Source organism: Poromitra crassiceps (assembly GCF_964638095.1).
Source record: "Poromitra crassiceps genome assembly, chromosome: 6".
In the NCBI taxonomy this organism is placed as follows: domain Eukaryota; kingdom Metazoa; phylum Chordata; class Actinopteri; order Beryciformes; family Melamphaidae; genus Poromitra; species Poromitra crassiceps.
Genome location: NC_139627.1, coordinates 30,873,294 through 30,900,401, shown reverse-complemented (window position 1 = coordinate 30,900,401; position 27,108 = coordinate 30,873,294). Strand labels below are relative to the sequence as shown.

General features: G+C 44.6%; 1 protein-coding gene across 1 annotated transcript in view; it reads right to left on the bottom strand.

Moving 5' to 3' along the window:
* Window positions 1–27,108, bottom strand: part of ttn.1 (titin, tandem duplicate 1) — a 252,137-nt gene that overhangs the window by 100,755 nt on the left and 124,274 nt on the right. Inside the window, exons 81-98 of the mRNA XM_083637998.1 lie at window positions 26,382–26,493; window positions 23,507–23,809; window positions 21,630–21,938; window positions 21,219–21,308; window positions 18,811–19,002; window positions 18,218–18,517; window positions 17,688–17,981; window positions 13,624–16,593; window positions 12,904–13,224; window positions 12,293–12,577; window positions 8,631–8,936; window positions 8,244–8,407; window positions 7,060–7,306; window positions 6,553–6,828; window positions 4,834–5,133; window positions 3,866–4,168; window positions 2,239–2,538; window positions 734–1,027 (exon numbers count right to left, since the gene is read on the bottom strand). Coding sequence (XP_083494124.1) covers window positions 734–1,027; window positions 2,239–2,538; window positions 3,866–4,168; window positions 4,834–5,133; window positions 6,553–6,828; window positions 7,060–7,306; window positions 8,244–8,407; window positions 8,631–8,936; window positions 12,293–12,577; window positions 12,904–13,224; window positions 13,624–16,593; window positions 17,688–17,981; window positions 18,218–18,517; window positions 18,811–19,002; window positions 21,219–21,308; window positions 21,630–21,938; window positions 23,507–23,809; window positions 26,382–26,493 — 7,366 coding nt within the window. The remainder of the gene's footprint in view (window positions 1–733; window positions 1,028–2,238; window positions 2,539–3,865; window positions 4,169–4,833; window positions 5,134–6,552; window positions 6,829–7,059; window positions 7,307–8,243; window positions 8,408–8,630; window positions 8,937–12,292; window positions 12,578–12,903; window positions 13,225–13,623; window positions 16,594–17,687; window positions 17,982–18,217; window positions 18,518–18,810; window positions 19,003–21,218; window positions 21,309–21,629; window positions 21,939–23,506; window positions 23,810–26,381; window positions 26,494–27,108) is intronic.

Sequence of the window (27,108 nt, the reverse complement as noted above, 5' to 3'; positions counted from 1 at the left end):
CAGATATTGCACAGTTACATGTATATGCCTTGTATATGTTGTGGCAACAAAATGCCATTACCTTCTTCCAATTCTTCTTATGTGAACGTGGCTTTGGATTAAATATATCCTGATCAAAAATATGAATGTGATAAGTAAGGTTTTGGTGCCATGTTTCATGAGTTAAAGGAACACTCATGTTCAACCAGCTTTGTATCATTACAAAATCAGTAGTATATCTGAAAACTGTAAAATGTTTTGCAGGCATTCATTTAGTTTGACAGTTATTGAGAGTTGAACTGAGTGAAGTTGTGGACCAGTGATGTAATTTGTGCATGAATGACATAACTGGTCCACAACTTTCAATAAGTGTCAAACTAATGAATGCCTGCAAAACTGTTTACAGTCTTATCTCAAATATGTGTGAGATTATGTGGAAAATAAATCAGCATTGAAAATCGGTGGAGTGTCACTTTAAAGTATCCCATTGATTTTCCATAAAACACTTATTTTTCTCAAATATTCTCTACAACTTTGTTTACATCACTCTTACTGAGCATTTCTTCTTGGACCAGCATTTCTCATATGAACTGTAACCAAGTAAATTCGCGGAAATTGTTGCATGTATCTAGATTTTCTAGATTCTAGAAAATATGAATAAACAATGTGCAAGAATGTATAGTAATTAAGTCCTTAGCAGGAAGTACAGTACTCACACAAACAACCAGAATCAAAACAACATGGAGGCACTCACCCAGGACCTTGACCTCGACGGCGACAGCCTTGGAGCCGCTGGCGTTCTCGGCCAGCAAGGTGTAGGTTCCCGTGTGCTCCTTAGTGACCCCGGTCATCTCCAGGCTGTGCTGGTGTCTCTGGTGGCTGATGAGCTGGCCCTCAGCGGCGCTGGACTTCAGGCTGTCGTCCCCTCTCTTCCAGGTCACTTTGGGCAGGGGCTTCCCGAACACCTCGGCCTCCAGGAGCACCGTGTTCCCTGCCATCACTGTCACGCCCTTCTGCATCCGGGCATTCAGTTCCACCCTTGGAGGCACTGTGTGTGGAGTTGAATGGTAAGCATTGATTTAATTTCATTGATTTAATTTTTAGGGCATGTTTGCAATATCTAACTTACTTATCATGACAGGCTGACAGCTTTATTGGCGGGAGGTGCAATATCTTTGTGCAGGGCATTTGTGCAATATTTTGGTGTAAGGCATCTGTGCAATATTAGGTAATATTCTTGGTGTATATGTTTCTGGTGTATATGGATCTGTTATTGAATGTTAATTGTAGTTTGATTGTACATGTACTGTAGAATGATATATTGTATGTGGATATGTGTGCTACGACGCCATCTACTGTATGTTCTCTCAAATGCAGACTTTCTCCTAAGGGAGACAATGAAGGCTAATCTAATCTACTCTAATATAATATAATATAATATAATACAATTTCTAGGTTTCAATGTCCATTGCAGGACAGGTACATACATAGGAAAATACCTCTATACATGGGGAGAACCAGTACAAAGATAGTAATACTTACAAGAGAATTTGAGTAAAAATACTTTCTTAAAAAAGCAAATACGGTAGATAAATAATACATAATGGTAGTTAAAGTAAATTGAATAAAAAAGTACAATGGGCCGAACACACCATGCGCCAATCCTACGCTGAAGCAACGCAGCACGGAGGCAGTTTCATTTCAGCATCCTTGTTAACAGGCGAGACCAATCACACCAGCTGCATGCCACGCCATGCTGAAGCCACACTGCACGTGTGCTTGAATCTTGAATCTTGCTGTAGTTCATTGCAATTAAAAAAAAATAGATTTTCATGTTTGAACTTAAATCGAATGATACATTTTTGGAAAGGTTTTCACCAAACAGCAGCAGTAGTCCGGTAGTTATGTCTGTCAGTCTGGTGAAAACAGTGCACGGTGGATCAGTGGTTAGCACTGTGGCCTCACAGCAAGAAAATAATTTCTGTGTGGAGTTTGCATGTTCTCCCCGTGTTTGTGTGGGTTTCCTGCGGGTGCTCTGGATTCTTCCCATAGTCTAAAGATATTCTGTGTTTGTGTAGTATCGTAATGTAATCTAGTAAAATGTGGAATAGTTATATGATGTATGAAACCTATGTTGTGTGTAGATATACGTCGTGGTATACTGTGATGATGCTATGTAAAGCCCTTTGAGACATGCTTGTGTGATAAGGGGCTGAATACATAACTGAACTGAACTGAGCTAAAATCAAAACATCTCACCGCTCTCTGCCTCAACCAGGATGGGGTCAGTGGGCTCAGAGGGCTTGCTCAGGTTGACGGCGGTCTTCGCGGTGACTCTGAACTGATAGGTGAGTTCTCTCTCCAGCCCGGTCACCGTGTACTCCTCCCGCGGGCAGTTCTGGCTGCTTGTGTTGCAGCGCACCCAGCTGTCACCGGGCACCCGCATGGCTTCCACGTAGTATCCCATGATCCTACTGCCGCCATCGTTCTTCGGACGCGTCCACGCCAGAGTCACAGAGTTCTTGGTCACATCCAGGACATCTGGTTTGCCTGGCGTGTCTGTGAAGCAGTGACGGAATAAAAAAAATCATCTTACTTTAAATATCATATTTTGTTTGTTTTAGATCCCCCATTAGGTACTGTATTGTACAGTAACAGTAGCTATTCTTCCTAGGGTCCCCTTAAGTATGTTTAACAATATTCAATAACAGGCTAGAAGGACCGCACCGTGGATATGTGGTAGGATGATGCACATAAATATATTCTACATTATGTAAAGTCATTGCATAAATGTGTTTTTATTGTAAAACTAAATGTGAAGTAGGGCCAATTTATTGGAGCGGACATCACAGTAGGACATGGCAGTAGAACCGCATTACACTGTCACTCATCTAAATCACGTTAAATCTGCAAGGGATATATATAGCCCCAAGATGACATATATGTTTCACATAGGGTTGTGTTTTGATTTCTATGTTTTATTTGGTCCAATATTGAAATGTTCTACAATTGCAGGTTGTGTTAACATTACACATTATTTAGATCTACCTTTCTATCTATTTCGGCTCAGTTGGTTGCTATTTATTATCGAAATGTGGCTTTGGTAGGGAAGCCAGGCAGTGAACATTTGTTTGGGCAGAATGATCTTGTTTTCTCTCGCCTTTTCTTCTCCCCCACTGCACAGGTAGGATGATGCAACAGCCTCTGAATGTCACGGGCTCAAAACTGTCATGTTATAAAAAAAACTGTCATGTTGTTATACTATGTACGGTATAACAACTTATCTTTTCTATCGGACTTGTGCCTGTCTGAGCGAGGGAGTGAGAGAGAGAGGGGGACAAACTGAGATCAGATATCCGCGGCGCACTGAATAAGGCCTGGTTTTCAAAAGCGCGAATCGCTAGATTAACGCCAGGGGGGAAGATATCGTTAGGCCAGTATTTAAGGCCGAAACGCCTATTCTGGCACTGCGCCACGCCTGTTTGGCGTACAGCGCATTTCGTGGCCTAAAACCATGTTGCTATCTTCCCGAGGCAGGCGCAAGGCGTGTTTTTTTGCGTTTAAGGCCAGTTTCTGCGCCTAAGGCCTGTGGGAAAATAGAGCCCAAGAGCTCTATCTAATAATTTATTCTAGAATAGAATAGAATAGAATAGAATAGAATAATTGAAAAACATTTTCTTTCTTAATAAATCACTAGCAACTCATCCACTAATTAAATCACAAATAAAAGTAGGATGGATAGCTCAAAAACAAAGTCATCATACACTAAACTATTCCTTGTGTAAACAAATACAATCTTAACTTTTTGTTAAAAACATGTATTACTTTCTGGGGGAACAAAACTGACACATGCAGTTATGCAGTTAGGAGTTGATGTTGAACATACCGACGGGCGACCTGGCGGTGACGAAGTCGGTCTTCTTGCTGGGCTTGCCCTGGCCGGCGCGGTTGATGGCAGACACTCTGAAGGTGTACTCCAGTCCCTCGATGAGGCCGGCACAGGGGTACTCTGTGGACCGCACCACCGCGTCGTTAGCCTTGACCCAGAGCAGGCTGTTCCTCTCCTTACGCTCGATGTAGTAGCCCGTGATGGGACTGCCCCCGTCGCTCTCCGGCTTGTCCCACGCCACGAACATGCAGTCCTTGTTGGTCTTGTTGATGCGGCAGTTGAGGGGCTCGCCGGGGATTTCTGGTGATAGACAAAGACAGGAAATTAACATTGACCGTGTATGTCAAATGGCTAGACTGGATTAACTCTGGTATTCTATTCAGATGAGGGCATGTTATCTGATGAAAATAACATGAACATTTGATCTCAGAAAATCATTGTTTTAAATTACAATACTTATAATTAATTATTTGTATGGGGCCTTTTTACAAGTTAACAAAGTCCTTTAATAATCAAATGAAAGAAAAACTAATATTAAATGATAATAGCAAAATAATATATTATAACATTATAATAGTACAAATAATGGGATAAAATAAAGATAAAAAAAGAAAATAAATAAATAATGAAAAATGAAAAAATACACATCACTTTGAGGGGTGCTGGGTTAGATACAAATGCAATAGAAAAAATAGAAACAGCACACACTTATGCTCCAATAAGCTCACAAAGGAGCATAAGTGTGTGCGGGTTCTATTTTTTCTATAAAATAAAGACATCACATAGGAACCATGGTTGCTCAATTAGCCCACTCTTGTTTGCGGTTTTTATTGAACCCCTGCACCAGTGGATTATTCAGGAAAAAAAAGACATCACATAAAAGCCATCCTAAACCAAACCCGTCATATTATGAGCAGATGCCAAAAGCCCATCGACAGATTTCTAGATGACTCTGTGAAACGCACCGAAGGGGAACTTGGCGACCATCCTGTCAGTCTGGATGGGGTCGGAGATGCCGAAGCGGTTCTCTGCACGGATTCGGAAGGCGTACTCCTTTCCTGGGATGAGTTTTCCCAACCGGCAGCCGGTCTTCCCGCAGGAGGAGACGGCGTTGACCCAGTCGCCGCGGCTCACGTCACACTTCTCCACCACGTAGTTGGTGATGGGGCTGCCTCCGTCCTCCAGAGGCTTGTTCCAGGACAGAGAGCAGGCATCAGAGTCAATGTCACTGATCTCCACGGGACCCTCGGGAGCACCGGGGATATCTGAAAACACAAAGAAACGACAAAAAGGTTTCAACGCCTGTTAGAAGAATAACACATATATGGTGTGTGTGTGTGTATATATGGTATATATAAACATATAAATATAATATATAAACATATATGCTGAGCATTTGTTTAATATTATTGTTTGTGTTGATTTGTTTGGCTGTGCTCCCTACCTACTACTGGTATATTTAATTGTGTATTATGATTATACTTGGCCAATCCCCTCTGCTGTCCCGGTCGTTGGAGAGAGTTGTAGACTACATGCACATGCTTTCTCCGATAACCGCTTCTTTTCACCTGACAGCGAGTAGTTTCAACGGCAGGACGTAGAGTGTGGGAGGATCACGCTATTTCCCCCAGTTCCCCTCCCCCCGAATAATCACCCCGACTGACCAGAGGAGACACAAGTGCAGCGACCAGGACACATACCTTTAATATGGCTTCCTACCAATTGTGCCTGTATGGATGCCCGAACATGCCGGAGCTAACACGGGGGGTCGAACGTGTGACCCTCGTGTTGGTAGGCAGGGAATCTACCGCTGCACTACCCACCGGTCATTTCTTTCTATTCGTTTCAATTCAATTCGTTGGACCTTGCACCAATTCCAAGACCAATTATTTGTCAAAGTTGTGTTAGCTATTTCCTGGTCTGCTATTCTCTCAGTATTATATTCACCAGTTGCTGCTAGCTACTGTACTTTGCACTACTATCTCAGGGTTTATATTACTATTATATATTCATTCATACTTTAGAATGTGATTTTTTTTCATTTTATACTGTGCAACTTTGTGGATAAGCCCCATCCCACCCCCCCCCCAGTGTTTTTAGTGTGTATAGTGTATAGCAGTATAGTGTACATCTCAGGGTTCTCACACTTTATTCAACTTCGAATTCAAGTACTTTCAAGGCCCAATTCCACAAATTCGAGGACCCAACACAGCATAGTTTGAGACATGGACCAATGTCAATTACTGTTACAACACAGATTTTTTATAATGAAAACTACCAGAAGCTCACAGACAATTAAAGAGAGGCTTAAATGTGTGAACGCTTCTCAACTGTGCTGTGTTAGTTTACAATTGCAAATGACAGAAACCCAATACTTTATAGAAAAATATTTTGTTTTCACTTGCCGAAAGCTGAAGGCAGAGCGAAATTTAATGGAGGTGGCCCCCTCGTAGTTCTGTATGCAGGAAAACCCCCAAATTCAAGCACTTTCAATGACCCATGTCTATTTTCCAAAACGTTTAATCCCTTGATTTTGTTTTTCAAATTCACAAACCTTCAACGATTTCAAGGGCCTGTGGGAACCCTGATATCTTGTACCTGTATGTTGAGCTGCTGTAACGAGTGAATTTCCCACATGTGGGATTAACAAAGTCTTATCTTATCTTATCTTAGTGAATACTGACCTCTGATTATGATCTTGATGACCTGGTCGACCTTGGCGGAGCTGTTCTCAGCAGTCAGAGTGTACTCCCCGCTGTCTGTGCGGGACACGCCCTTGATGATGAGCACACACAGGTTTCCAGACTTGTGCACGGCCAGCCGGCTGGACGGGACGACAATGTCCTTGCCGCGCATCCACTTACAGGCCGGTGCCGGTTTACCAGAGACCACGGCCTCCACTCTGAGCTTAGCCCCGGCTCGGGCGCTCACCGTGTCGGCCATGACGATTTTAGGCTCCACTGTGAGGAGGGGAGGAGAATTACTGTTACTATTGCATTTATGATTTTGTTCTTCACAGTTTTGTTTATTGAACTTGTCAGGGTAGACATGGAACAGTAATTCAATTTCTAAGTTTCAGTGTCAATTGTGGGGACATATACATAGGAAAATACCTCTACACATGGGGAGACCCAGTACAAAGATAGTAATAGTGACAATAGAAATTTAGTAAAAAAAAGACAGTAACTTACACATCTGCTCTTTGATCTCGACGGGCTCCTTGGTCTCGGTGAACAGGCTGCAGCCCATGACGTTCTTGGCAGCCACTCTGAACTTGTATCTCTTGCCCTCCTTCAGGCCGGAGATGGCGATGGACAGACCCTTCACTGTGGTGTAGGCGTTCCATACCTCCTTCTCCTCCTCCTTCTCCTCCTCGTCCTCCTCTTCCTCCACTACAGGTGCCGGGGCTGGGGGAGGAGGCTCCTCTCCCTCTGGAACCTTCAAGAAGGTCAAAGGTCACGTTACTTACACATTCAGGGTCCCATGTTATTAATTTACACCTGTTCAGGGTCCCATGTTATTCATTTACACATGTTCAGGGTCGCATGTTGTTGAGTAACACATGATCAGGGTCGCATGTTATTCATTTACACATGTTCAGGGTCACGTTATTAATTTATGGTAAATGGCCTGCATTTATATAGCATTTATAAAGCGCTTTACAATCAGTAGGTACATTCAACCATTCATACACCGATGGTGGCAAGCTGCCACGCAGGGTGCTGGCACACCAGCAGTAGCAATTTGGGGTTCAGTATCTTGCCCAAGGACACTTCGACATGCAGACTGGAGGAGCCGGGAATCGAACCACCGACCTCTTTCATCCAAAGCGATTAGTGATGACCCGCTCTACCTCCTGATCTACAGCCGCCCCATTTACACATGTTCAGGCTCGCATGTTATTCACTTACACATGTTAAGGATTACATTATTCATTTACACATGTTCATGGTCGCACGCTATTCATTTACACATGTTCAGGGTCACATGTTATTCATTTACACATGTTCCGGGTCACGTTATTCATTTACACATGTTCAGGGCCACATGTTATTAATTTACACATGTTCAGGGTCACATGTTATTGACTTACACATGTTCAGGGTTGCACCTTATTCACACAGTACAACTTCACACGCGATAGTAAGATGATTGCTTGAGCTGAATTGTTTAGGACACATTGGGGCTCATCAAGTGGTTTGCAAATTTCAGCATGTAAAACAACAGTATTTAGTGTAGTCATATACAAGTACAATAATAGAACTTGTAAAATGACTTGTATTAAGATAATGCAGAAAGGGGGCTTGTTAAGAAGGTTTCCTGAAGCAGAGAGAAGCATGGACCACATAAAGTCCAGTCCAGTCATATGACGTACCTCCACAGGTGCTGGAGGTTCTGGAGGAGGCTTGACCTCAATGTACTCCACTACATAACCATCGATCTTGGCTCCTCCATCCCTCATGGGCTTCACCCAGCCCACTGTGGCGTTGTTCTTAGTGATCTCCAGAACCTCGATCTTCTGACAAGGTTCGGGCTTGCCTAAAAAAGGACATTAGATGGATGTGTGAAGATTGTACAAATGACCAATTTGAAGGAATATAATATATTGATATAGTAGTACATAATATGATAGTAGTAATAATAACTATTTATACAGCAAAGCTGCCAAGTGCATCGCAGAGGCAACAAAGTACAGTCTTGTTTTTAAGGCGTACATAACCTCAACATCGTGGTAGACTAGAGAGTAAGAAGCGATACGTACTGACAGGATCAGAAGCCATGTAGGAGGTGGGGGAGACCCGGGGGACTCCAGGACCGTACTGGTTGACAGCAGTGATTCTGAAGTAGTACTCTGTGCCCGCCATCAGACCGCTGACCTTGAAGGGGATCTTATCCAACTCCACCTCACCCTTGACCATGGCCCAGGTCTTACGGTCGATCTCACGCTTCTCCACGATGTAGTGAGTGACCTCGCTGCCTCCGTCCACCTCTGGAGGGCTCCAGGCCAACATGGCCGATGTCTGTGTGATGTCTGTGGCCTCAATGTTCATCACAGGCCCCGGGGTGTCTGGAGGGAGAAACAGAATATGTGAGATGATTGGCAGGGTTCCTACAGGCTTTCCATTTTAAAACTCCATGTTTTTGACTGGATGTGATTTTGGTGCAGACCCTAAGTTCTTGATGGGATGTGATTTTGTTGCAGGGTATTTGATATAATGCATACTGACAGCGGCTGGCTCATATGAGCGTCCCTCTATCTGAACATTATTCTGATCATCAATACAAAGTGTGGACTAGATGGGTGCAACGGGACGGGTCTCCTGTGGGTCCCGCGGGACCCAACGCAAATCGCATGGGGGGGGGGGGCAGTAATCATGTTGGCGCGGGCGGTAACGGGCAGTCAAAAAAATAAACTTACTGCCGAGTAAGTCATCAATCATCTCGGACATTGGCGATCAGTGCGAGCACTGCCCTGCCCATATGTGTGTCTAGTCATGTTTCTTATATAGTCTATTCCTCTATAAGTTTTTAGCTCTTTTTGCAACTGCTGCGCCTGTTGCTTAATGCACTTTTTATACCCTTTTTTAATTTTTTTTTAAAGTTTTGTTTTGGTGATGCTTTTAAATGTCCATGTTATTCTCTTCTTCTATTCTTTTATTTTCCTGTCAACCATTTTATGTGAAGCACTTTGAATTGCCTCTGTGTATGAAATGTGCTATACAAATAAACTTGACTTGACTTGAGAGTTGCTAGGCAACCCTGGCCACTTTGCACGGAGCAGCACAGCCAGACAGGCTGCATGTGAGAGGAGAAGCGATCAGAGAACCAAAGGTTTTTACTCAGCGTGAAACGAGGGAATAAAATTGGAGATGGCAGTGAGGGCTGTTCAGTTCAGCTGTTCACTCAGAGACATTCAACTTTTCAAACCCAGCAGAATGGATAAGAAGATTTGACAGATTTTGGATCGCTTCATGACTCAATGAGAGGAAGATCAGGTGGTGAACTCACACTTATATGTAAATGGGATGGGAGATGCAGCTGACGATGTTTTAAAAGTTTAACCATGACTGAGACATATAAGAAGAAATATGAGACTGTTAAAGCAGCAGCATTTGAACAGCATGAGAGGAGAGCATGATGTGATGTTTGAGTGAGCCCAGTTCAATTAAGTACCACGAGACCCTACTTTTTTATAACGGGCGGGAGCGGGCGGTCATAACGTGGCTGACACACACATTGCATGAGCGGGTGGTAATGGTCAGAAATCGAGCGGGAGCGGGCAGGAGTGGGATTTAAAAAAACAGTCCCGCGCACCACTTCTACTGTGGACTGAAAGTGGCTCTACACAACAACATCAAAGCTACAATTATGTGTGGATCGGACCTGAACCACAACATTTTCCAGACATTTTCTTAACACATTCACTGCCAGCCATTTTTTTTTTACTGTAGGTAGGTTCTGCCAGAGGGTTTTTTTGAGGATTCTGGCTCATCTTTCAAGACCCGAGGATTCTTTTCTGCTAAGATTTTGTGAACACACAATATCTCAAAAGAACTAATAGAATGTGTGCTTTCTCTGTCTAAAAGAGTTAGTTTGTAGAGTTAGTAGTTATGTAAGCATTAGCAGTTGAATACAGCATGGTTTCAGCGTCAGAAAAATTATTCTGAGATAAACGGCTTTTTGTGAAATTCGATAGAACAGTCACTTTAACCATTCATTTTTGGCATCAGTAAGACGTCAGACATCTAAACAATAGTTTTGAACAGTAATTTCCTCCATAACAGCAGGAAACCCCCCTCTGCTTCCAACTCCTCCCTCCGTGGGCGTTCTTCTTGGCTGCAGCGGCCGTGTCACAAGCTTGTCACCAGTCTCACTGCTTTGCTGCTGCTGTGCCTGTCTGCGCGGCCGCTCTTTGAGGAAGTCTGGATGGACTCGCTCGCTTCTTGGAGTTTTGGTTGAGAGCTTTGATGAAGCTTTTGCGATTCTGGTCATATTTATGCTGCGTGTTTCAAAGTGTGTTCCACCCGTAATCTATTATGCAAATTTGCAACCCCGCACCGCCAGCAATCAGCGCGAAAACGAAAGCGTTTTCGCCAATCCATTTTCATGAGAATGGCTTTGTCACACTGCTTTTTGCTTGCCTTCCTCTAGTCAGGAAAGCACTGTCGCCACTTAGTGGGTCGGTGGAATGGGTTGTACACGTTGTACACGTCCAATACTTATATAAGAGATGTAAAAGGGTTAGATGCACATCCCACGGTCAAAAAAAACAACAACATTTTTTTGACGTATTAATACGTCATTGGCAGTCAACCGTTGGATTTTTTTTGACGGATTAATACGTCATTGGCAGTGAACGTGTTAAAATACCAAATTATTCATAAATGATCCAATTCATTTTTAATACCTTTCCAGACTTTCCAGTAGGGCTGCTCAATTATAGCAACAAACATAATAACGACCCCCCCCCCCCTTCCCCATTTTCGCCCCAATTATACTTGGCCAATTTATCCCCATGCTGCCCTATTGGCTGCCCCAGTCGCTAGACCCCAGACTAGCACCATGCTTCCTCTGATGCATGTGCAGTAACCAGCTGCTTCTTTTCACCTGACAGGGGGCACTTTACTGGTAGAACGTAGCACGTGGGAGGATCACGCTATTCCCACTAGTTCCCTTCCACCCCGACCAGGCGACCCGACCAACCAGAGGAGGCGCTAGTGCAATAACGATTATTTTGACTGATCACTGAGATCACGATTATTTGATTACTCATTGGCTTTGGCAACATCATGCATTTGTTAACTTGAAAAAAAACTTATTTTTAAAACTTGATTTCTTTTAACTTTAAATATAATTGAACTAAAAAACAAAGACATAAATTAAAATAAACGTAAAAAAGATACAATTAAAATAATTAAAATAAATAATATATGAACAAGCACGAATCCGCAATAGCTGTGGCTAGTTAGAATTGTCATGAGTCACAATGGCTCTGTGCATAAGTGATTTGTGACAGACATTGATTATTTGACACACATGTCACTTATAACATCCCGTGCCACTGCCAGAACAATGCATCGGCTTCAGGTGAGGACCAACATTTTTTTGTAGACTGACCGACCGACCGAAAGACTGACCGACCAACCGACCAACCAACCAACCAACCAACCAACCAACCAACCAACCAACCAACCAACCAACCAACCGAGTTACTTATAGAGCTGCTGCCCAGCTATGCTGGCTGCAGCTAAAAGGAATTGTTCTATCTCAATTATTTTGTTTTCATAATTGTGGGAAGCCAAAATTGTAATTGAGATTAAAATGTGATTAATTGCACAGCCCTACTTTCCAGACCTGTGTACGAACCCTGATATTTATGACATTAGTTGTAAGATGACAGCCAGGCAGCAGAACAGAACATACCCAGAACCTTGACGTTAACGAACACGGCCTTCTCTCCGGCGGGGCTCGTCACGGTCAGGCAGTATTTGCCTGAGTCGTTGCGCGTGCTGTCGGGGATGACCAGGAAGGTCATGGTGTCGATGATGTCCACGTGGCCCTTCCTCACCACATTGTCAATGCCCATCCTCCTCCAGGTGATTTTGGGAGGGGGTCTGCCTCTGATGGTGGCACACAGGCGGATAGGACAGCCGGCTCTCACCATCAGGCCCTGCTTCAGGTTGGCATCCAGGTCGATCTCTGGCGCCTCTGTCGGGCGGGACAGAAAAGGAATCGGGGTGATGTTATACTGTAAGCAGGGATCATATCTTCATGACCAACGTATTTCTGTGTTATCACAGAAATAACAGCTGATATGTCAAACCAAAACAACATGCCAAAGATGTCACTGTTTAAATTATTATGTGTGTGGAACCGGAAGCAAACAGACTCTGTTTGTTGAATCTCAACTAATAAGCTGTTAAAACAACATCTACAGACAAAGACAAAACTGTTAAATTCCATTCCATTTAACCTTGTAGGAATGTTTTTGCTGTTACGAATGTAATACAACTCTACTGTGTTGGAGTCCTCACCTAGGATCTCTTTGGGCTTCACGGCTCCCTCCAGGTCGCAGGGCAGGCTCATGCCCACCTGGTTCTGGGCGGACACTCTGAACTCATACTCCAGCTCCTCATCCAGGCTGGAGACAGTGAACTCACACACCACCAGCTGTGCCGCTACGTTGCACCTCTTCCAGCCCTCGTCTCCTTTCTTGGCGCTTCCCTTAACTCTCATCTCCACCACGTAGCCGATGAGCGGAACTCCTCCATCAGACACGGGCTTGGTCCAGCCCAGGGTGATGGTGGACTTAGTGCTGTCCACAACCTTCATGTTGGTAGGAGGTGCAGGAGGCTCTGTAAGAAGATATAGTAGTGTGTGAACAGGGAAACAGGGATTTCATATTTGATACTGTGCATATTTCATACGAGTTTGCGAGACCTCTACAGTACATCATCAGTGTGGTCTAATGTATACACTTATAATTCAATAGGAATATCCTGGAGTGATGCAACGTATAATTACTTTTATACTTTGTAACTTATTTTATAGTAAAATCCTGTTGAAAAGCTGTGTATCAAATTAGACACAACAGGTACATAAGGTCATTTGATGGTTAAGGCTTTACAGGGTAGTAATACTACCATGAAATACAACTGCTATCAGACTTACATTTTATATATTTTTTCAGTTTTGAAAAACACTACACACTATGAAACGGAATGCAAATATAAGGATTGGTTTTGGTTACATACCAACTACATCCTTGGCAATGATGGCACGTGAGGGCTTGCTTGCGTTGCCAACCCCAATTTCATTGACAGCCTTGACTCTATACTGGTAGTCATGCAGTGGCAGGAGTCCAGTAACAGTCAGGCGAGTTGCAGGAATTGGATCCTTGTTGACGGGAGACCATCTCACGGCATGCTCTTCCTTCTTCTCGAGGAGGTAACCTGTGATTGGCTTACCGCCGTCTTTCTCAGGCTCTGACCACTGCACAGTCATCTCTTCCTTGGCAATCTTGGTGACCTCTGGAGTTTCGGGAGCCCCGGGCGCACTGAACTGGGTGCCGGCAAGAATAGCCTCACTCTGCACCGCAGGGCCAGGGCCCATCTTATTTTCAGCGCGGACTCTGAAGATATACTCGTTGCCCTCTATAAGACGGGTGACGTTAGCTTTGTTGGTAATGACAGCGTTGGAGTGGACAGACCAGACTCCCCTCTTTGTCTCACATTTCTCAATGATGTAGTTGTAGATGTCACAGCCACCATCATCCTCAGGGACTTCCCAGGCCAGGTGGCACCTATCAGTGGTGATGCCGGACACCTTGAGATCCCTGATAGGACCAGGTCTGTCCAGGACATTGACCTTAGCATGAGCAGAGCAGGTTCCTGCGTTGTTAGTAGCAGTAATAACATATTGGCCACTGTCGGTACGCCTGGAGGCTGTAAGCAGCAGCTTGGAGAAGTCGGCACCAGCTTCAATCTGAAGCCTGGGACTCTTCTTGATCTCCTCTGTGCTGTCATCCCGTGTCCATTTGACTTCAGGCTGGGGCTTGCCCTTGACTGTCGCCTCAATGGGAATGGAGTCTCCGGCCTTGACCACGAGGGTTCCGTCCAGGTTGATCTTAATCGTAGGCTCCACCAGCTGTTCCTTCACCAAGACCTCAGCGGTGGTCACCCAGTCGCTCTCACCTCCTTCATTCTTAGTCTGAACCCTGAACTGGTAGATTGTGTTTTCGATACACCTGTCAGCCATGAAGTAAGTCTCCTTGATGGCACCCTTGTGCAGCCTTTCCCACTCCTCGGCATCCTTCGGCTTCTTTTCAATGTGGTAACCAATGTTACGGCTACCGCCATCATCCAACGGCTTCTTCCACTTGAGGAAGCAGAAGGTCTTGCCAATCTCAGCGATCTGGAAGTCAATTGGTTCCCCAGGCTTCTCAATGGGATCAACAGCCAGCACGGCTGTTTTGGACTCAATGGGTGGACCGGCACCAATCTTATTCTCTGCACTCACACGGAAGAAGTATTCACAGCCTTCAGTGAGGGGGGCCTTTATCTGGCGCTTGGTGCAGTCACTGGAGACCACAGTCCACCCTCTCTGGCTAGGCTGACGGCACTCAATCATGTACTGAGTGATCTCAGTACCTCCATTGTCCTCAGGGTTCTCCCAGGACACCATGCAGGAGCTTCTGGTTGGGTAGGCCACCTTCAGGTTCTGGCAAGGCCCTGGTGTGTCGAGCACATTCAGAATAATGGTGGCCTGTGCCTGTCCGCTGCTGTTCTTGGCGATGATGGAATATTTACCATAGTCTGACCTGACTGCCTCAGCGATGACCAGCTCACACAGAGGGTAGTTGTTGTTCATCTCAGTGCGCTTGTCCCTGCCCAAGGCTCTGGCATCTTTGGTCCATGTGATCTCCGGGTCAGGTCTACCCTTCACCCTAGTGATCAAGCTGATGATCTGGCCCGCCCTGACTGTCAGAGAGTCGCGGCACGACATGTCGACGACAACCTCTGGGGGCACCAAGATGTCCTTGGCCAAGACAGTCTGTGACAGTTCCCTGGGTTCACTCTCTCCGATTGCGTTGGTGGCTCTAATGCGGAATCTGTACTCCATTCCTTCAATGAGACCTGGCACCCTGAAGGCACACATCTTGACGAGTTTCTCGTTGATTTTATTCCATTGTGCACTACCAGACTTCTGAGCCTCAACCACGTACCCCAGGATGGGGCTGCCTCCATCTCTGGCCGACTTAGTCCAGCAGATGTCAGCATAGGCTTTGCTCCAGTCCTTGAGCTTTGGACTGCCGGGAGGTCCGGGTTTGGTGAGGGCACGGGTGGCCTTGACGGGGTCAGAGATGGGAGAAGGCTCGCTGATGCCAGCAACATTTTCAGCAAATACCCTGAATTCATAGCTGTTGCCCTCAAACAGGCCTGAGACTCTGTATCTGAGGTCCAGCACGGGAGTCTTGTTGACTCGGATCCACTTTCCTGTCATCTCTCTGCGCTCAATCACATAGCCGCTGATGGGGCTACCTCCGTCATAGTCAGGTAGAGCCCATTCCAGTGTCACGGCATTTTCTGTGATGTCAGAGGACTCAGGTGGGCCCGGTGGACCGGGAGGATTGAACATGTGCTTGGCAATAGTGGGAGGACTCTCAAGCGGAGCTCCGATGCCAATCCTGTTCTCAGCACGGACACGGACGATGTACTCGCGACCCTTCTCCAGCCGGGACACCTTGGCCTTGGTGCTGGTGCCGCCTGAGCTGACAACTGACCAGGGCTCCCACGGTTTCTTCACATCCTTCTTCTCCACCACGTAGTTTGCGACGGGTGCGCCGCCATCATCCTTGGGCGGCCTCCACTGGACCATCATGTGGTCAGGGGTGACCTCCAAGAGATTGACGGGTCCGATGGGTGGACCGGGAACGTCTAGCACGGTGACATGCAGGGCAACGGTCTTGCTGCCTGCTGGGTTGGACACAGTGAGAATGTACTCTCCGGTGTCGCCTCTCACACACTCGGGGATACTGAGAGTGGTGGAGGATTCATCAGACTCAATTTTAAAGTGGCCCTCGGATGCAATCTCTTGGCCGTCGCTCATCCACTTGGCGGTAGGAGCGGGGATTCCTTTCATCTTGGCTGGCAGAACAATAGTGCTGCCGGCTTTGAGAACAAGACCCTCAATAAGCTTCACATCAACTTCAATAGTTGGTGCCACTAGAAAGAGGATATAATGGGAGGGCAACAATATTAGAACATTTGAGGCTTGTGAATCTAGACAGTGTCACATATTTTGAATTATACTATACTTAAAGCCCCATTCAGTAAGTTTTCCACTGCGCCCTCTGCGTGCATTAGTATCGATAACGATATCGCCGTTCAAAGTCAACAAAACACAGCGCCAGAAAGCTCTATGTACATGTTGTGACATCGGGTACTCACCACGTGATGAAATAATAATGCATAGTCCCGTGAAACATCATTTTCGTAGCAAATCCGAATCGAGTTACTTCCTTGTATTCATTCAGACAGCGCTTCCGCTGTACAGCGCATGCGCGCGTCCTGTTTTTTTTTCTTTTTTCTTGCTACGGGACGAGGCAGACAACTTGCTTAGTCCCAGTGCTGGCCAATGGAGGGCGGTGTGGGATAAATAAAGACGAGGGTCTCCCTATTACAAGTCAATCTACCATGTCCTGTGACTAAAAAGCTCTTTTATTACTGTAAAAAATGTCAAAAATCTTACTGATTGGGGCTTTAATATTTCAACTATTTCAAATATTGCAAGGTATTATAGCATTGATCAGAAAATCAAGAATGTAACTATGGAAAACCACCCCATGCACCTTATTCATGCGGAGGCCATTTTGAACACTTGGGGTCGGAAGCTACCAAGAAGATTGACTTAAAGTAGCATTACTTAAACACATACGTGAGGACAAAATACAGATAAACCTAACAGTTACCAAATTAGCCAGCAGTCTCGAAAACAACCATGAGGACATTTTGAATTTAGGACGTTAGTTAGCTTACTACCTAGTTAGCAAGCTACTAGCTAGCTACCTAGGCTAAACTCTTGTAGCTACAGGACTAAATATGTTAAAATGTATCCCTTTAGAATCTAGAGGGATACACAGATTTGTGAGGACCATTATTTCATGTTTTTCGGTAGAGAATCTTGTGAAATGATCAATGTTTATATGAAGCATCTTGGTACACAACAGTAGGACAGAGCTGTGCTGGTAGAGTTTCCCACACGGAGTATTCAAAATGGCCACCATGCAAATAAGGTCAATAGGAATCGGGCATCTTACATGTCTTCTCCTGGCAGGTGACAGGAACACTGGTGTCGGGACTGCTCACGCCAATGGCGTTCCGAGCCTTGACCCTGAAGCGGTAGGTCTTGCCGTCCTCCAGGCCGGTGACATGCGAGTGGTTGTCGGTGACGGTCTTGAAGGTAACCCAGTCCGTCTGGCCCTCTTCCTGGTGCTCCACGATGAAACCGGTGACCTCGCTGCCCCCAGTGCGGTCAGGCCACTCCCACTCCAACCACACTTCTGTCTTTTCAGCATCAGTGTGGTGCAGGTTCTTGGGTGGGCCAGGAGGATCTGATAAGAGAAGGTAATTTAGTTGGGTTAAAATATCTGTACTTAATTTTAAGTAAATGTGATACAGACCAAATCCAGGTTGGAGAGTGCTTTTACCTCTACACTACCCAGATTCCCATCTGTACTTAATTTTAAGTAAATGTGATACAGACAAAATGATTATTATTATTCAAAGTCCACTAAGTTAGACAAATACTTCACATTTTTACAACTTTCAAATGTTCATGTGTACTCACAGAGAGGATCGACAGCTTTGATGGGGGTCTTGGTCGACAGGTAGTCGCTCTTCCCAAACTGGTTTTCTGCAGCCACTCTGAACATGTACTGGATGCCTTCCATCAGGTACATGGCCATGAGACTCAGCTTCTTATTGGATGCAGAGACGGGCACCCACTTCTCCGCAGCCACGTCCTTCTTCTCCACCACGTAGTGGGAGATGACAGCGCCGCCATTGTCCTCAGGAGCCTTCCAGGTGAGGTAGGCCGACTCGCTGGTGATCTCAGAGATCACCAGGTCTCTGGGAGGTGAGGGCTTGTCTGGTGAAAACATATGTTCAGGAGGGTTAGAACAAAGAAGATCATGTGGTGGTATCACATGTGGCTTTGACTTACAACTGTACTTTTAGCCAACTTTGTAGAAAATACTGAGATATATATTGTTTATCGCCATTCAGCCTAAAAATACATAGATATGATTTTTGGTCCATATTTCCCAGCTGAGACTGGGTTTAATTCCAAAGTCAATTTTCTTCCAAATTCAAATATAGAAAAATCCAACCTATTGAATAATAAAGAGATAACATTATGGTCTTGGCGGAGGTTTGACTCACTCAGTACGAGCACAGCGACAGTGGCTGATTTGGTCCCGGCAGCGTTCTCTGCGGTGAGGGTGTAGTTGCCTGAGTCAGGGCGGACACACTTGGGGATGAAGAGCTTGGAGCCGGAGGCGGTGACGGCGATGGTGGCATGGGCAGGGGCATCTGCGTCGTTCTTCTTCCAGCTGATGGTGGGCGTCGGCACGCCTTTGTGTGAAAAATGTAACCATCAGTCTCTTAATCCTTACTTAAATGCATGCACATATACTTTCATAAACACATCTCTCCTTAACATTCACACAATTTTAAACTCTGTACACATTTGACCGCACATGTCCAACTTCAGGAATCCTAATCTATCATGACCTTTCCTGATTTCTCTTTCTCCTCCTCAGGTGTCCTTCGTTGGCCTGACTCGCATCAACTCTGATGGCCCTGACTGTTGTGGACCTCTACCACGGCTGCTGTATCTCGTTGCTGCTGCCAGCCCTGCCAGTCGTTGTCATCGCCCCGGCCATCCGTCGACACCCTGGCCCAATACCCGCTACTTCTTGTCTGCTCTACTGTTGAGCCCCCCTGGGGAGGCCCACCTCCCACTTTGGATACCTCTGAGCTGGAACTCTTGATTGTTACAGTGTTCAGGCTAAGGCCATGTTTAGACGACAACCGTCTCTGCATATAACGGCAAACTAGCGTTGCATGCTCACCTTTTATTTCGCATTTATACACAGCTGTTGTGATAACGATTTGCATGCAGACTGAATAAGTCAGCCAGAATAACATTGAAACTGCTGGTTAAAATCTTCACAATAATGGTAATTAAATAAACTAATAGTCTTATTGATGCATGTTGCAACGTTTTTTTGTGTGTGATCCGAAACACACAGAATACCACCTTATTTTTGAATGCCCCACTGTAAAAAAAGAATCGTGGGTACAAGGTCCGGTTTAACGTGACTCATTGTTGCCGCATTTCCTTTGTTATACTCTGGCTGCAGACCCGAATTATAAACCGGAAGCTGGAGTCCGTTATAAAAGTTATAAATATAGTCACGTTATAAACAACTAACCAACGCTGGAGGTCCGTATGGAAACTCGAAATGTGTGTTACTCGAAATGGTTAAAAGTTAAATCAATTTGGTGGCGTTTTACTGCCATGTAACATAGCTAGCTAGCCGCTAACATTAGCCACCACAGTTAGTAGCCGACTACCCACAATGCATTACGTTATCCCAGCACCCGAACGACACGGCTGTAGAGCAGAATGGCTCTGCTGTAAAAGGGTAAAATCCTCAGACGTTTTTTTTGTCGGGGGCTGGGGCGTTATCTAAATTGGTTACACCGGAAATAGAACCCATCGTTAACGTAAGGCAAAATGGCCGCCAAAAATAAGGTGGATAGGACACAGACAACTAAAGTCAATTTTAACAGTAGTGAGTCGACGACCATGATTTTTATTTACCCAGTTATAAAATACAGCTTTTATTTTGAAGGTAAAAACGCCTAGCTTCCCCTATTCTGTCTGTTTTTAACAGGCTTGATTTAGCTTTGTGATTAAAGTTTAAATTAATTTTCCATGCGATAGAGTGACACAGAAGTCACAATGGTAGCCTAACAAACTGCTCCAGATTGGATTACCGAATAAAAACCCAGTAAAGCAACATAAAAAAGACCTGAGCACAATTGGGACTTCACCTGAGGAAATGCATCGCAGACAGTGAGTTGTCTTCAATTATTCAATGCGGGAGACAGTGATTAATAGGCTATGTGCAACGTTAGTAGGGGCACTTAACACAGATTATGTGTTTTTAGCAAATCGTTATCACGTTTGTTGAATGTCAATGCGACTCATTGTGCCTGTGCCATAAGGCTGTATAGTATTGGGCTAGTTCAATGCTCCTATTGCCTACCATTGTCTTCCATGGCGAAGGGGGGCTGTGTCATCACCCAAATTGCATTTCTCCACTTTACACGGCAACAATAAGGGGCAGCGTTTTCAAGAATTCCACTCTGGGACCTGTTTTCATTTTTTTGCATTTTCACCCCAAATAACGCTGTCACCGTGTAAAAGGAAGGCACTAACGCTAAAAAAGTTTGCCGTTTTATGCAGGGAGCGTCGCCGTGTAAACAGGGCCTAAGATTAGATTCGAGTAGAGTAGGACAGGGCAGAATAGGCTATAGATTATCTAGATTCCTTGTGTGCTAGTTAGTTCTGGCTAATGGCTAGAGTAGATTGTCTGAGCTGCTGCTCGTTTGGCCTGGCCGCTCCACTGCTGATGTCAGCTCTCTGGGCGCCATTGCACCACATAAAAGACTGTATCAATCTCTTCCTCTTTGAAGAACTGACCTTAAATCATATTAAATATATTCAAGTAAGCCAAACCTCTGACTCAAGAACTTTTACTTCAATTAATTTACATCACCTTTGATGATGGCGCTGAGGGTGATGTCAGTGCCCAGCATGGCCAGGTGATCACGGGACATGTTGGCATCCAGAAGCAGCTCCGGTGCCTCTGTAGACAGAGAAGGGGAGAATATGTTTTGAATTATTTTTGAAAAATAATTCAGCACATGTAAAAAAGAAAAATGTTGATTTGACTGATAAATACCCTTACAACTATTCTCATTTCCATTTAGAGCTGTAAAGATTAATCGTTACATTACATCACTGATGATGTCATAGACATTGTGACATCATCAGTGGGACAAAAATTGAAACCGAGTCCATGAAACAGAGTCCAATTACTCTCTTTTATAGATATAATAGGTAGATAGATAGATAGATAGATAGATAGATAGATATGAGTAAGAAAGAATAAGAAATCCAAGATTACCCAGTCTGTCGTGGACTTTGATGTTCTGTTTAACGTAGGCAGGCTCAGATTTGCCAGCGGCGTTGACAGTGTAGATCCGGAAGGTGTACTCCTCTCCGTCAGCCAGACCAGTCACCACGTAGTGCAGGTTGGGGCATTGTTCTGGAGACTCGTTGGCCTGGGTCCACTCCACCGCACCGGGCTTTTGGTACTGCACTAGGTAGCCGAAGATCTTGCCCTTGCCATCATGGCGCGGCATCTGCCACTTCACACTGACAGAGTCCTTGGTCTTGTCGTAGGCCTCGGGGGTCACTGGAGGGCTGGGAGGCACTGTGAGGAGAAGACCAGGAAATACATATTTAACAAGAGGCATTTGAGCTGCTTCAAGTCCCCACAAAACCCTGACGATAAACCCAGATGAAAAAATTAATGGGAGCGGGTGGGAGCGGGAATCATGACAACAATAGATCAGTTTCTATTATATATACTGTAAATATGGCCTAATGGAGTGAATTAAAATTGCAGTTGGACACAAAGTAGGTAATCTCAAAAGGTTGCTATGTTGTTATGGACGGTATGCTTATTCCTTTTTGGGCTCTCTCTCCTGCATCTCCACTGCTGCACTGCTGCATGCGATGCGTAAATAATCAGCGTACTGAGAGTCGCACTGAGTGATGCCGCTCTCTTTCAACTGGAATTTTGTTCCACCAGCACACATTTTCTTTATTAGCTTTTTTTTGCTTCTATTAATTTATATATATTGAATCCGACCAATTTAGTCTGATAATTCATGAGAGAATTGTGAGTATCTATTTTTCTTCTGCCAGCATTCGTCATTTTCCCCTTGGCGCACATAAAGACACATGCTTCCCTTCCGTCACTGTCTGCTTGATGGCAAGAGGGACTTCAGCTGTACTCATGACAAAACCAGACATTGATTTTTGGCCTGAAGAAGGGGTGGCAGTGCAGCAGGTATGGCGGCTGAGGGAAGAGAGTTGCCGGTATTCTTCGAGTCGTGTTTGAAGAGCACCTTACATTTTTTGCATTTGACATATGACTACTGCCTTGCCGTCTTCGTCCACCACAGCATCAAGAGTTTTCCAGACTTCTGACTTATACTCCGCCCCTCCCGATGATCCAGGGTGTATTCCCCTTTGTCTAACTTTTTCTTTATCGTCTTAGCATCCATTTTGTCAGGTGGTCTTCTTCACTCACAGTAACTTTCACTTTCTTTCTTATCAGTGAAATCATGTCACCTCATTAAAACCCACCCCTGCCACAAGCAATTACCGGTAAGCATCCTGCCATAGGCTGCGGTGCAGCATAACAGCTCAGCAAACGAGAGATAATAATACAAATTATTAAATTAATAACTACATTTAACATGTTAAGAAGATAATTCTTATTTGACTCAAACATGAGCACCACTGTGCAGTCTCTGTGTGTAGCTAAATAGTGTATTATAGTCCTAAATATATACTGTAGGCCTATATATTTTTTCCCAGCCCAAGCTCTGCCCAACCCTGCCAATTAAGATAACATCTCAGCCCGTGCCGACCCAAACCCGTCAGGCTGAGCGGGACCCGACGGTACCCATCGGGTTCGGGCTGACATTGAGAACTCTAGTTGTGTGTGACAGCCAGGCATATTAATTTGAGAGCAAATAAAATAAAACAAAGTAATCCCTTAAAGTAATCTATCTTTAAGGACAGTAACTGTATTCAGAATACCACCTATTTAAAATGCAACTGTAATGGAATACAGTTACACATATTTTGTATTTTAAATACTGTATTTTAAATACATGCATTATGTTACTCCGCGACCATGTCTATGGATAATAAAGATAGTTTCCATGAGGAAGTTGTACGAGTTTGTCTGAGGTGTGGCACACTGACCGATGGGATCTTTAGCCAGGATGGGTTTGGAGGGAGGGCTGGGGTCTCCTGTGCCCAGCTCATTCTCGGCCATCACCCTGAACTCGTACTCGCACCCCTCCACCAGGTCCTGCACTCTGAACTGGGTTTGGGGGTACAGCGGGTCTCTGGTGGCACGTGACCACCTCTTGGCATTGGGCTCCTTCTTCTCCAGGACGTAGTTGATGATGGGCTTGCCTCCGTCACGGGGCCGGGTCCACAGCACCAGGGCGTTGGTGCCGTACACCTCTCTGACCGTGGGTATCTCAGGTGCCTCAGGCACTCCTGCAGGAGGCACAGCAGAACGCGCAGTTAGAACACCAACGCTTAGGTCTTTAAAGTACTGTAGACATTTATTTTACTGCTGGCCATTTGACTGTATTGATTGATTGATTGATTGATTGATTGATTCACTTTATTGATCCCCAAAGGGGAAATCGTGTTGGTCACTTGCACAACATAAAAACAAATTCCACAAAGGAATATACAATAATCACATGATAAGAATAGGGTACATTTGTCAAGAGAAATAAATACATTGCACTGGAGCCGGCAAGAAGGGGATAAAATACTCAATATAAAAGTTAGAGTTAAAGATAAACCAGGAAAAGTAGACTAAGAAGAACCCAAAAAACCTACCTATAGTCAAGTACAGAATAGAGTCATAAAAACTTAGAATCAGTACAAGAATAAAATCACCTGTCAGTGAGGAGATTAACAGCTGATGGAATGAAAGATCTCCTGAAACGCTCTGTGGAGCATCTTGGCATTAAAAAACGGCCACTAAACCTACAACTTCCTGAGGAAGAACAGCCTGGATTGGGCCTTTTTGATGACAGCATTTGTGTTGCCCTTCCAATTTAAATTCTTGTCCAGATGGACACCCAGGTACTTATAGTACTGAACAATTTCACCCTGAGTGCCCTTAATGAGGATCGGGGTAGCCTTGCTTTTCTTCTTTCTGAAATCGATATATTTATTCTAGTGCAATAATATATCTATTCCCGTATTTAATTAAAAAAGCACACTTACTTTGGTGCAAAGCTACTGAGCCCTAAAGTGACATGAGCAATTTTTGTTTTAATCTTTAGCTTTCTCGTGAGCACAAGATCGTTTCTGGTGCACACACTTTCTGGTGTACTAAAAAATCTTGCACTTTCTCATGAGCACGAGAAAGTATTGGGTACACACACGCTTAAGTATCACGTGCGCACCAGAAAGTATTGCGTGCGCACGCGAAAGTATCGCATGTGCACGAGAAAGTATCTCGAATTTCAGATCGGAAACGGCGCCATGACACTTTTCCCCGCATAGAGGGAAAACGTTATCAGAGTGTATCACGTTATAAAGTATGTTATAAATATAGCCACATTATAAACAACTAACCAACGCTGGTGGTCCGTATGGAAACAGTGTTACTCAAAATGGTTAAAAGTTATATCAATTGGGTCATTCAATGGCGTTTTACTGCCATGTAACATAACTAACGTTCGCCGCTAGCATTAGCCACAGTAGCCCATTACCCACAATGCCGTATGCTGTTAACTCATTGGGTGCCAGCCACTTTTGGAAAACGGATGCTCCCAGTGCCAGCCCTTTCAGAGCGTTTTCAGTGATTTCTCGAGGCCCACAGAATATTGTGTGATATTACTATGTAAACACCGAACACGCCCAAAGAACGATGAGACTCTATTGTATCATCAGCAAAAAAAAGTTTATCGATATCATTTTCCGTTCTTTAGTTATCAGCCGGAGAAGATAGGTTGATTTCACCAAAAACAGACGTTTCCATCTAGAAGCTGAGATAATGAGCCTTTTGTGAAATTAAGCATTTCAAGCAAATCACTGACTCTGAAGCTAATATTTTCTGACCTGAAACATCTGAACAGTAATTTATTTCAATAAAACAGCACCCCCACCCCCCTCAACTGCAAACTCCTCCTCCGTGGGAGTGTCTCTGGTGGCTCTGCCCGTGTGTCAGGCGAGTCCCAGCTTTTTCACAGCGTTCCGCCGTTTTTGTTGCCGGCTCCCAGTGCTTCCAGCTGAGAATAATGTAACTTTTCAGAAAGACGCTGGTGTCGGCAACTAATCATGTGGAGGGGCTATCGCGGCGGAGACGGAGGGGCTCAATTGTGGCAGCAGATTGGCTGCTGTTCACAGGCACAGCTAACGTTATGCTTCATGCATATTGATGCATACCGATGCGGTTTCCGTTTCCCCATGCCTTCTCTGTTTTTTCCTCACCTTTCTCTAATCTGGAGAGCACTGTCGCCACCTAATGGGTCCGTAAAATAGCTTATACACATTCGACATTGCCCATATTTTTACAGGAGATGCATCTGGCTTTGATCCACGTCCCACCGTCAAAAAACGCAATTGACGACTTTAGTCGTCATTGGCACTCTACGTTACTATTTGAATTGACGACGATAGTCGTCATTGGCACTCAATGAGTTAAAGGGCTCGTGCTAAAAACGGGTCTATTGGAGTGAATGGAGATGTTGCAACTCTCCTATTATGGCTCTGGCTCTACAGTAAATTATCACATGAAATCATTTTTTTTCACGAGTGGGAAAGGCGGGGGGAGTTGGCCGTGATGTAGGATGCAACCAAATAGGACATTTTAGAGGGCCGCAAAAAAAAGAAGGTTTCAACCCATAGAGGGCACTTTTCCTGCTGAAAATTATGCATTTTGTACAATATGTAATAGTTTGGTCTCAAATGTGGAGATTTTGACCAGAATCCTTCACACATCACACCAAAAGCTGAAAAAAAGTGTTTTGGGGTTTAGTCCTGCTTAAAGTGTTTTAAGTAAAATTAAAGAGAGAATTGTTCACGAGCTGCAGTGATAACGTACTGAAGAGATCCTTGGCTCTCATCTCCTCTGAGTCCAGAGGGTCGCTGATGCCGTACATGTTCTCAGCCGTGACCCTCATAACGTACTCCCTGCCCTCCACAAGCTTGGGGATCTGAGAGGGGAGAAACGGAAACACAAACATTATTATATATTTTCCATTAATTTGTACTCATCCCAAAACCTGCCGGCAGGTGTGAAAGACATGTTTTCTTTAAAAAGTTGCCAAAATGCAATTGTTGCCAAGAAACTCATTCTGCAGAAATGGAAGTCCCCCACTCCACCCTCCTTTCAGTTGTGGTTGGCGGACATGATCTCTGTTATACGAATGGAGAGACTCAGGTTCTTGAGGACCAACTCACTTGGGAGATTTCAAACTATTTTGGACCTGTTTCTGGCCTAGCTTGACGAGGTTAGGGGTGACGGGTGATTCGCCCGGCCGGTCTCTCTCCCTTGTGTGGGATCCCACTCATGTATATGTATACATATATTTACAAGCACAATTGATATATATTTACAAGCTGTATGTAACTGGTGGCACTGTGTTGTGTATGTATGTTTTTTCTTTCTTTTCTTTTCCTGTATCTGAGTTTGTTTGTTTTTTAGTTTTTCTGTGTTCTAAAAATTTTAAATTGCGAAATAAAAAATAAAATATACCGGTATATATATTTGTTTGCCAAAATTACACCATTCATCATAGCCAGAAACTGTAAAAATAGAAATTATTGTC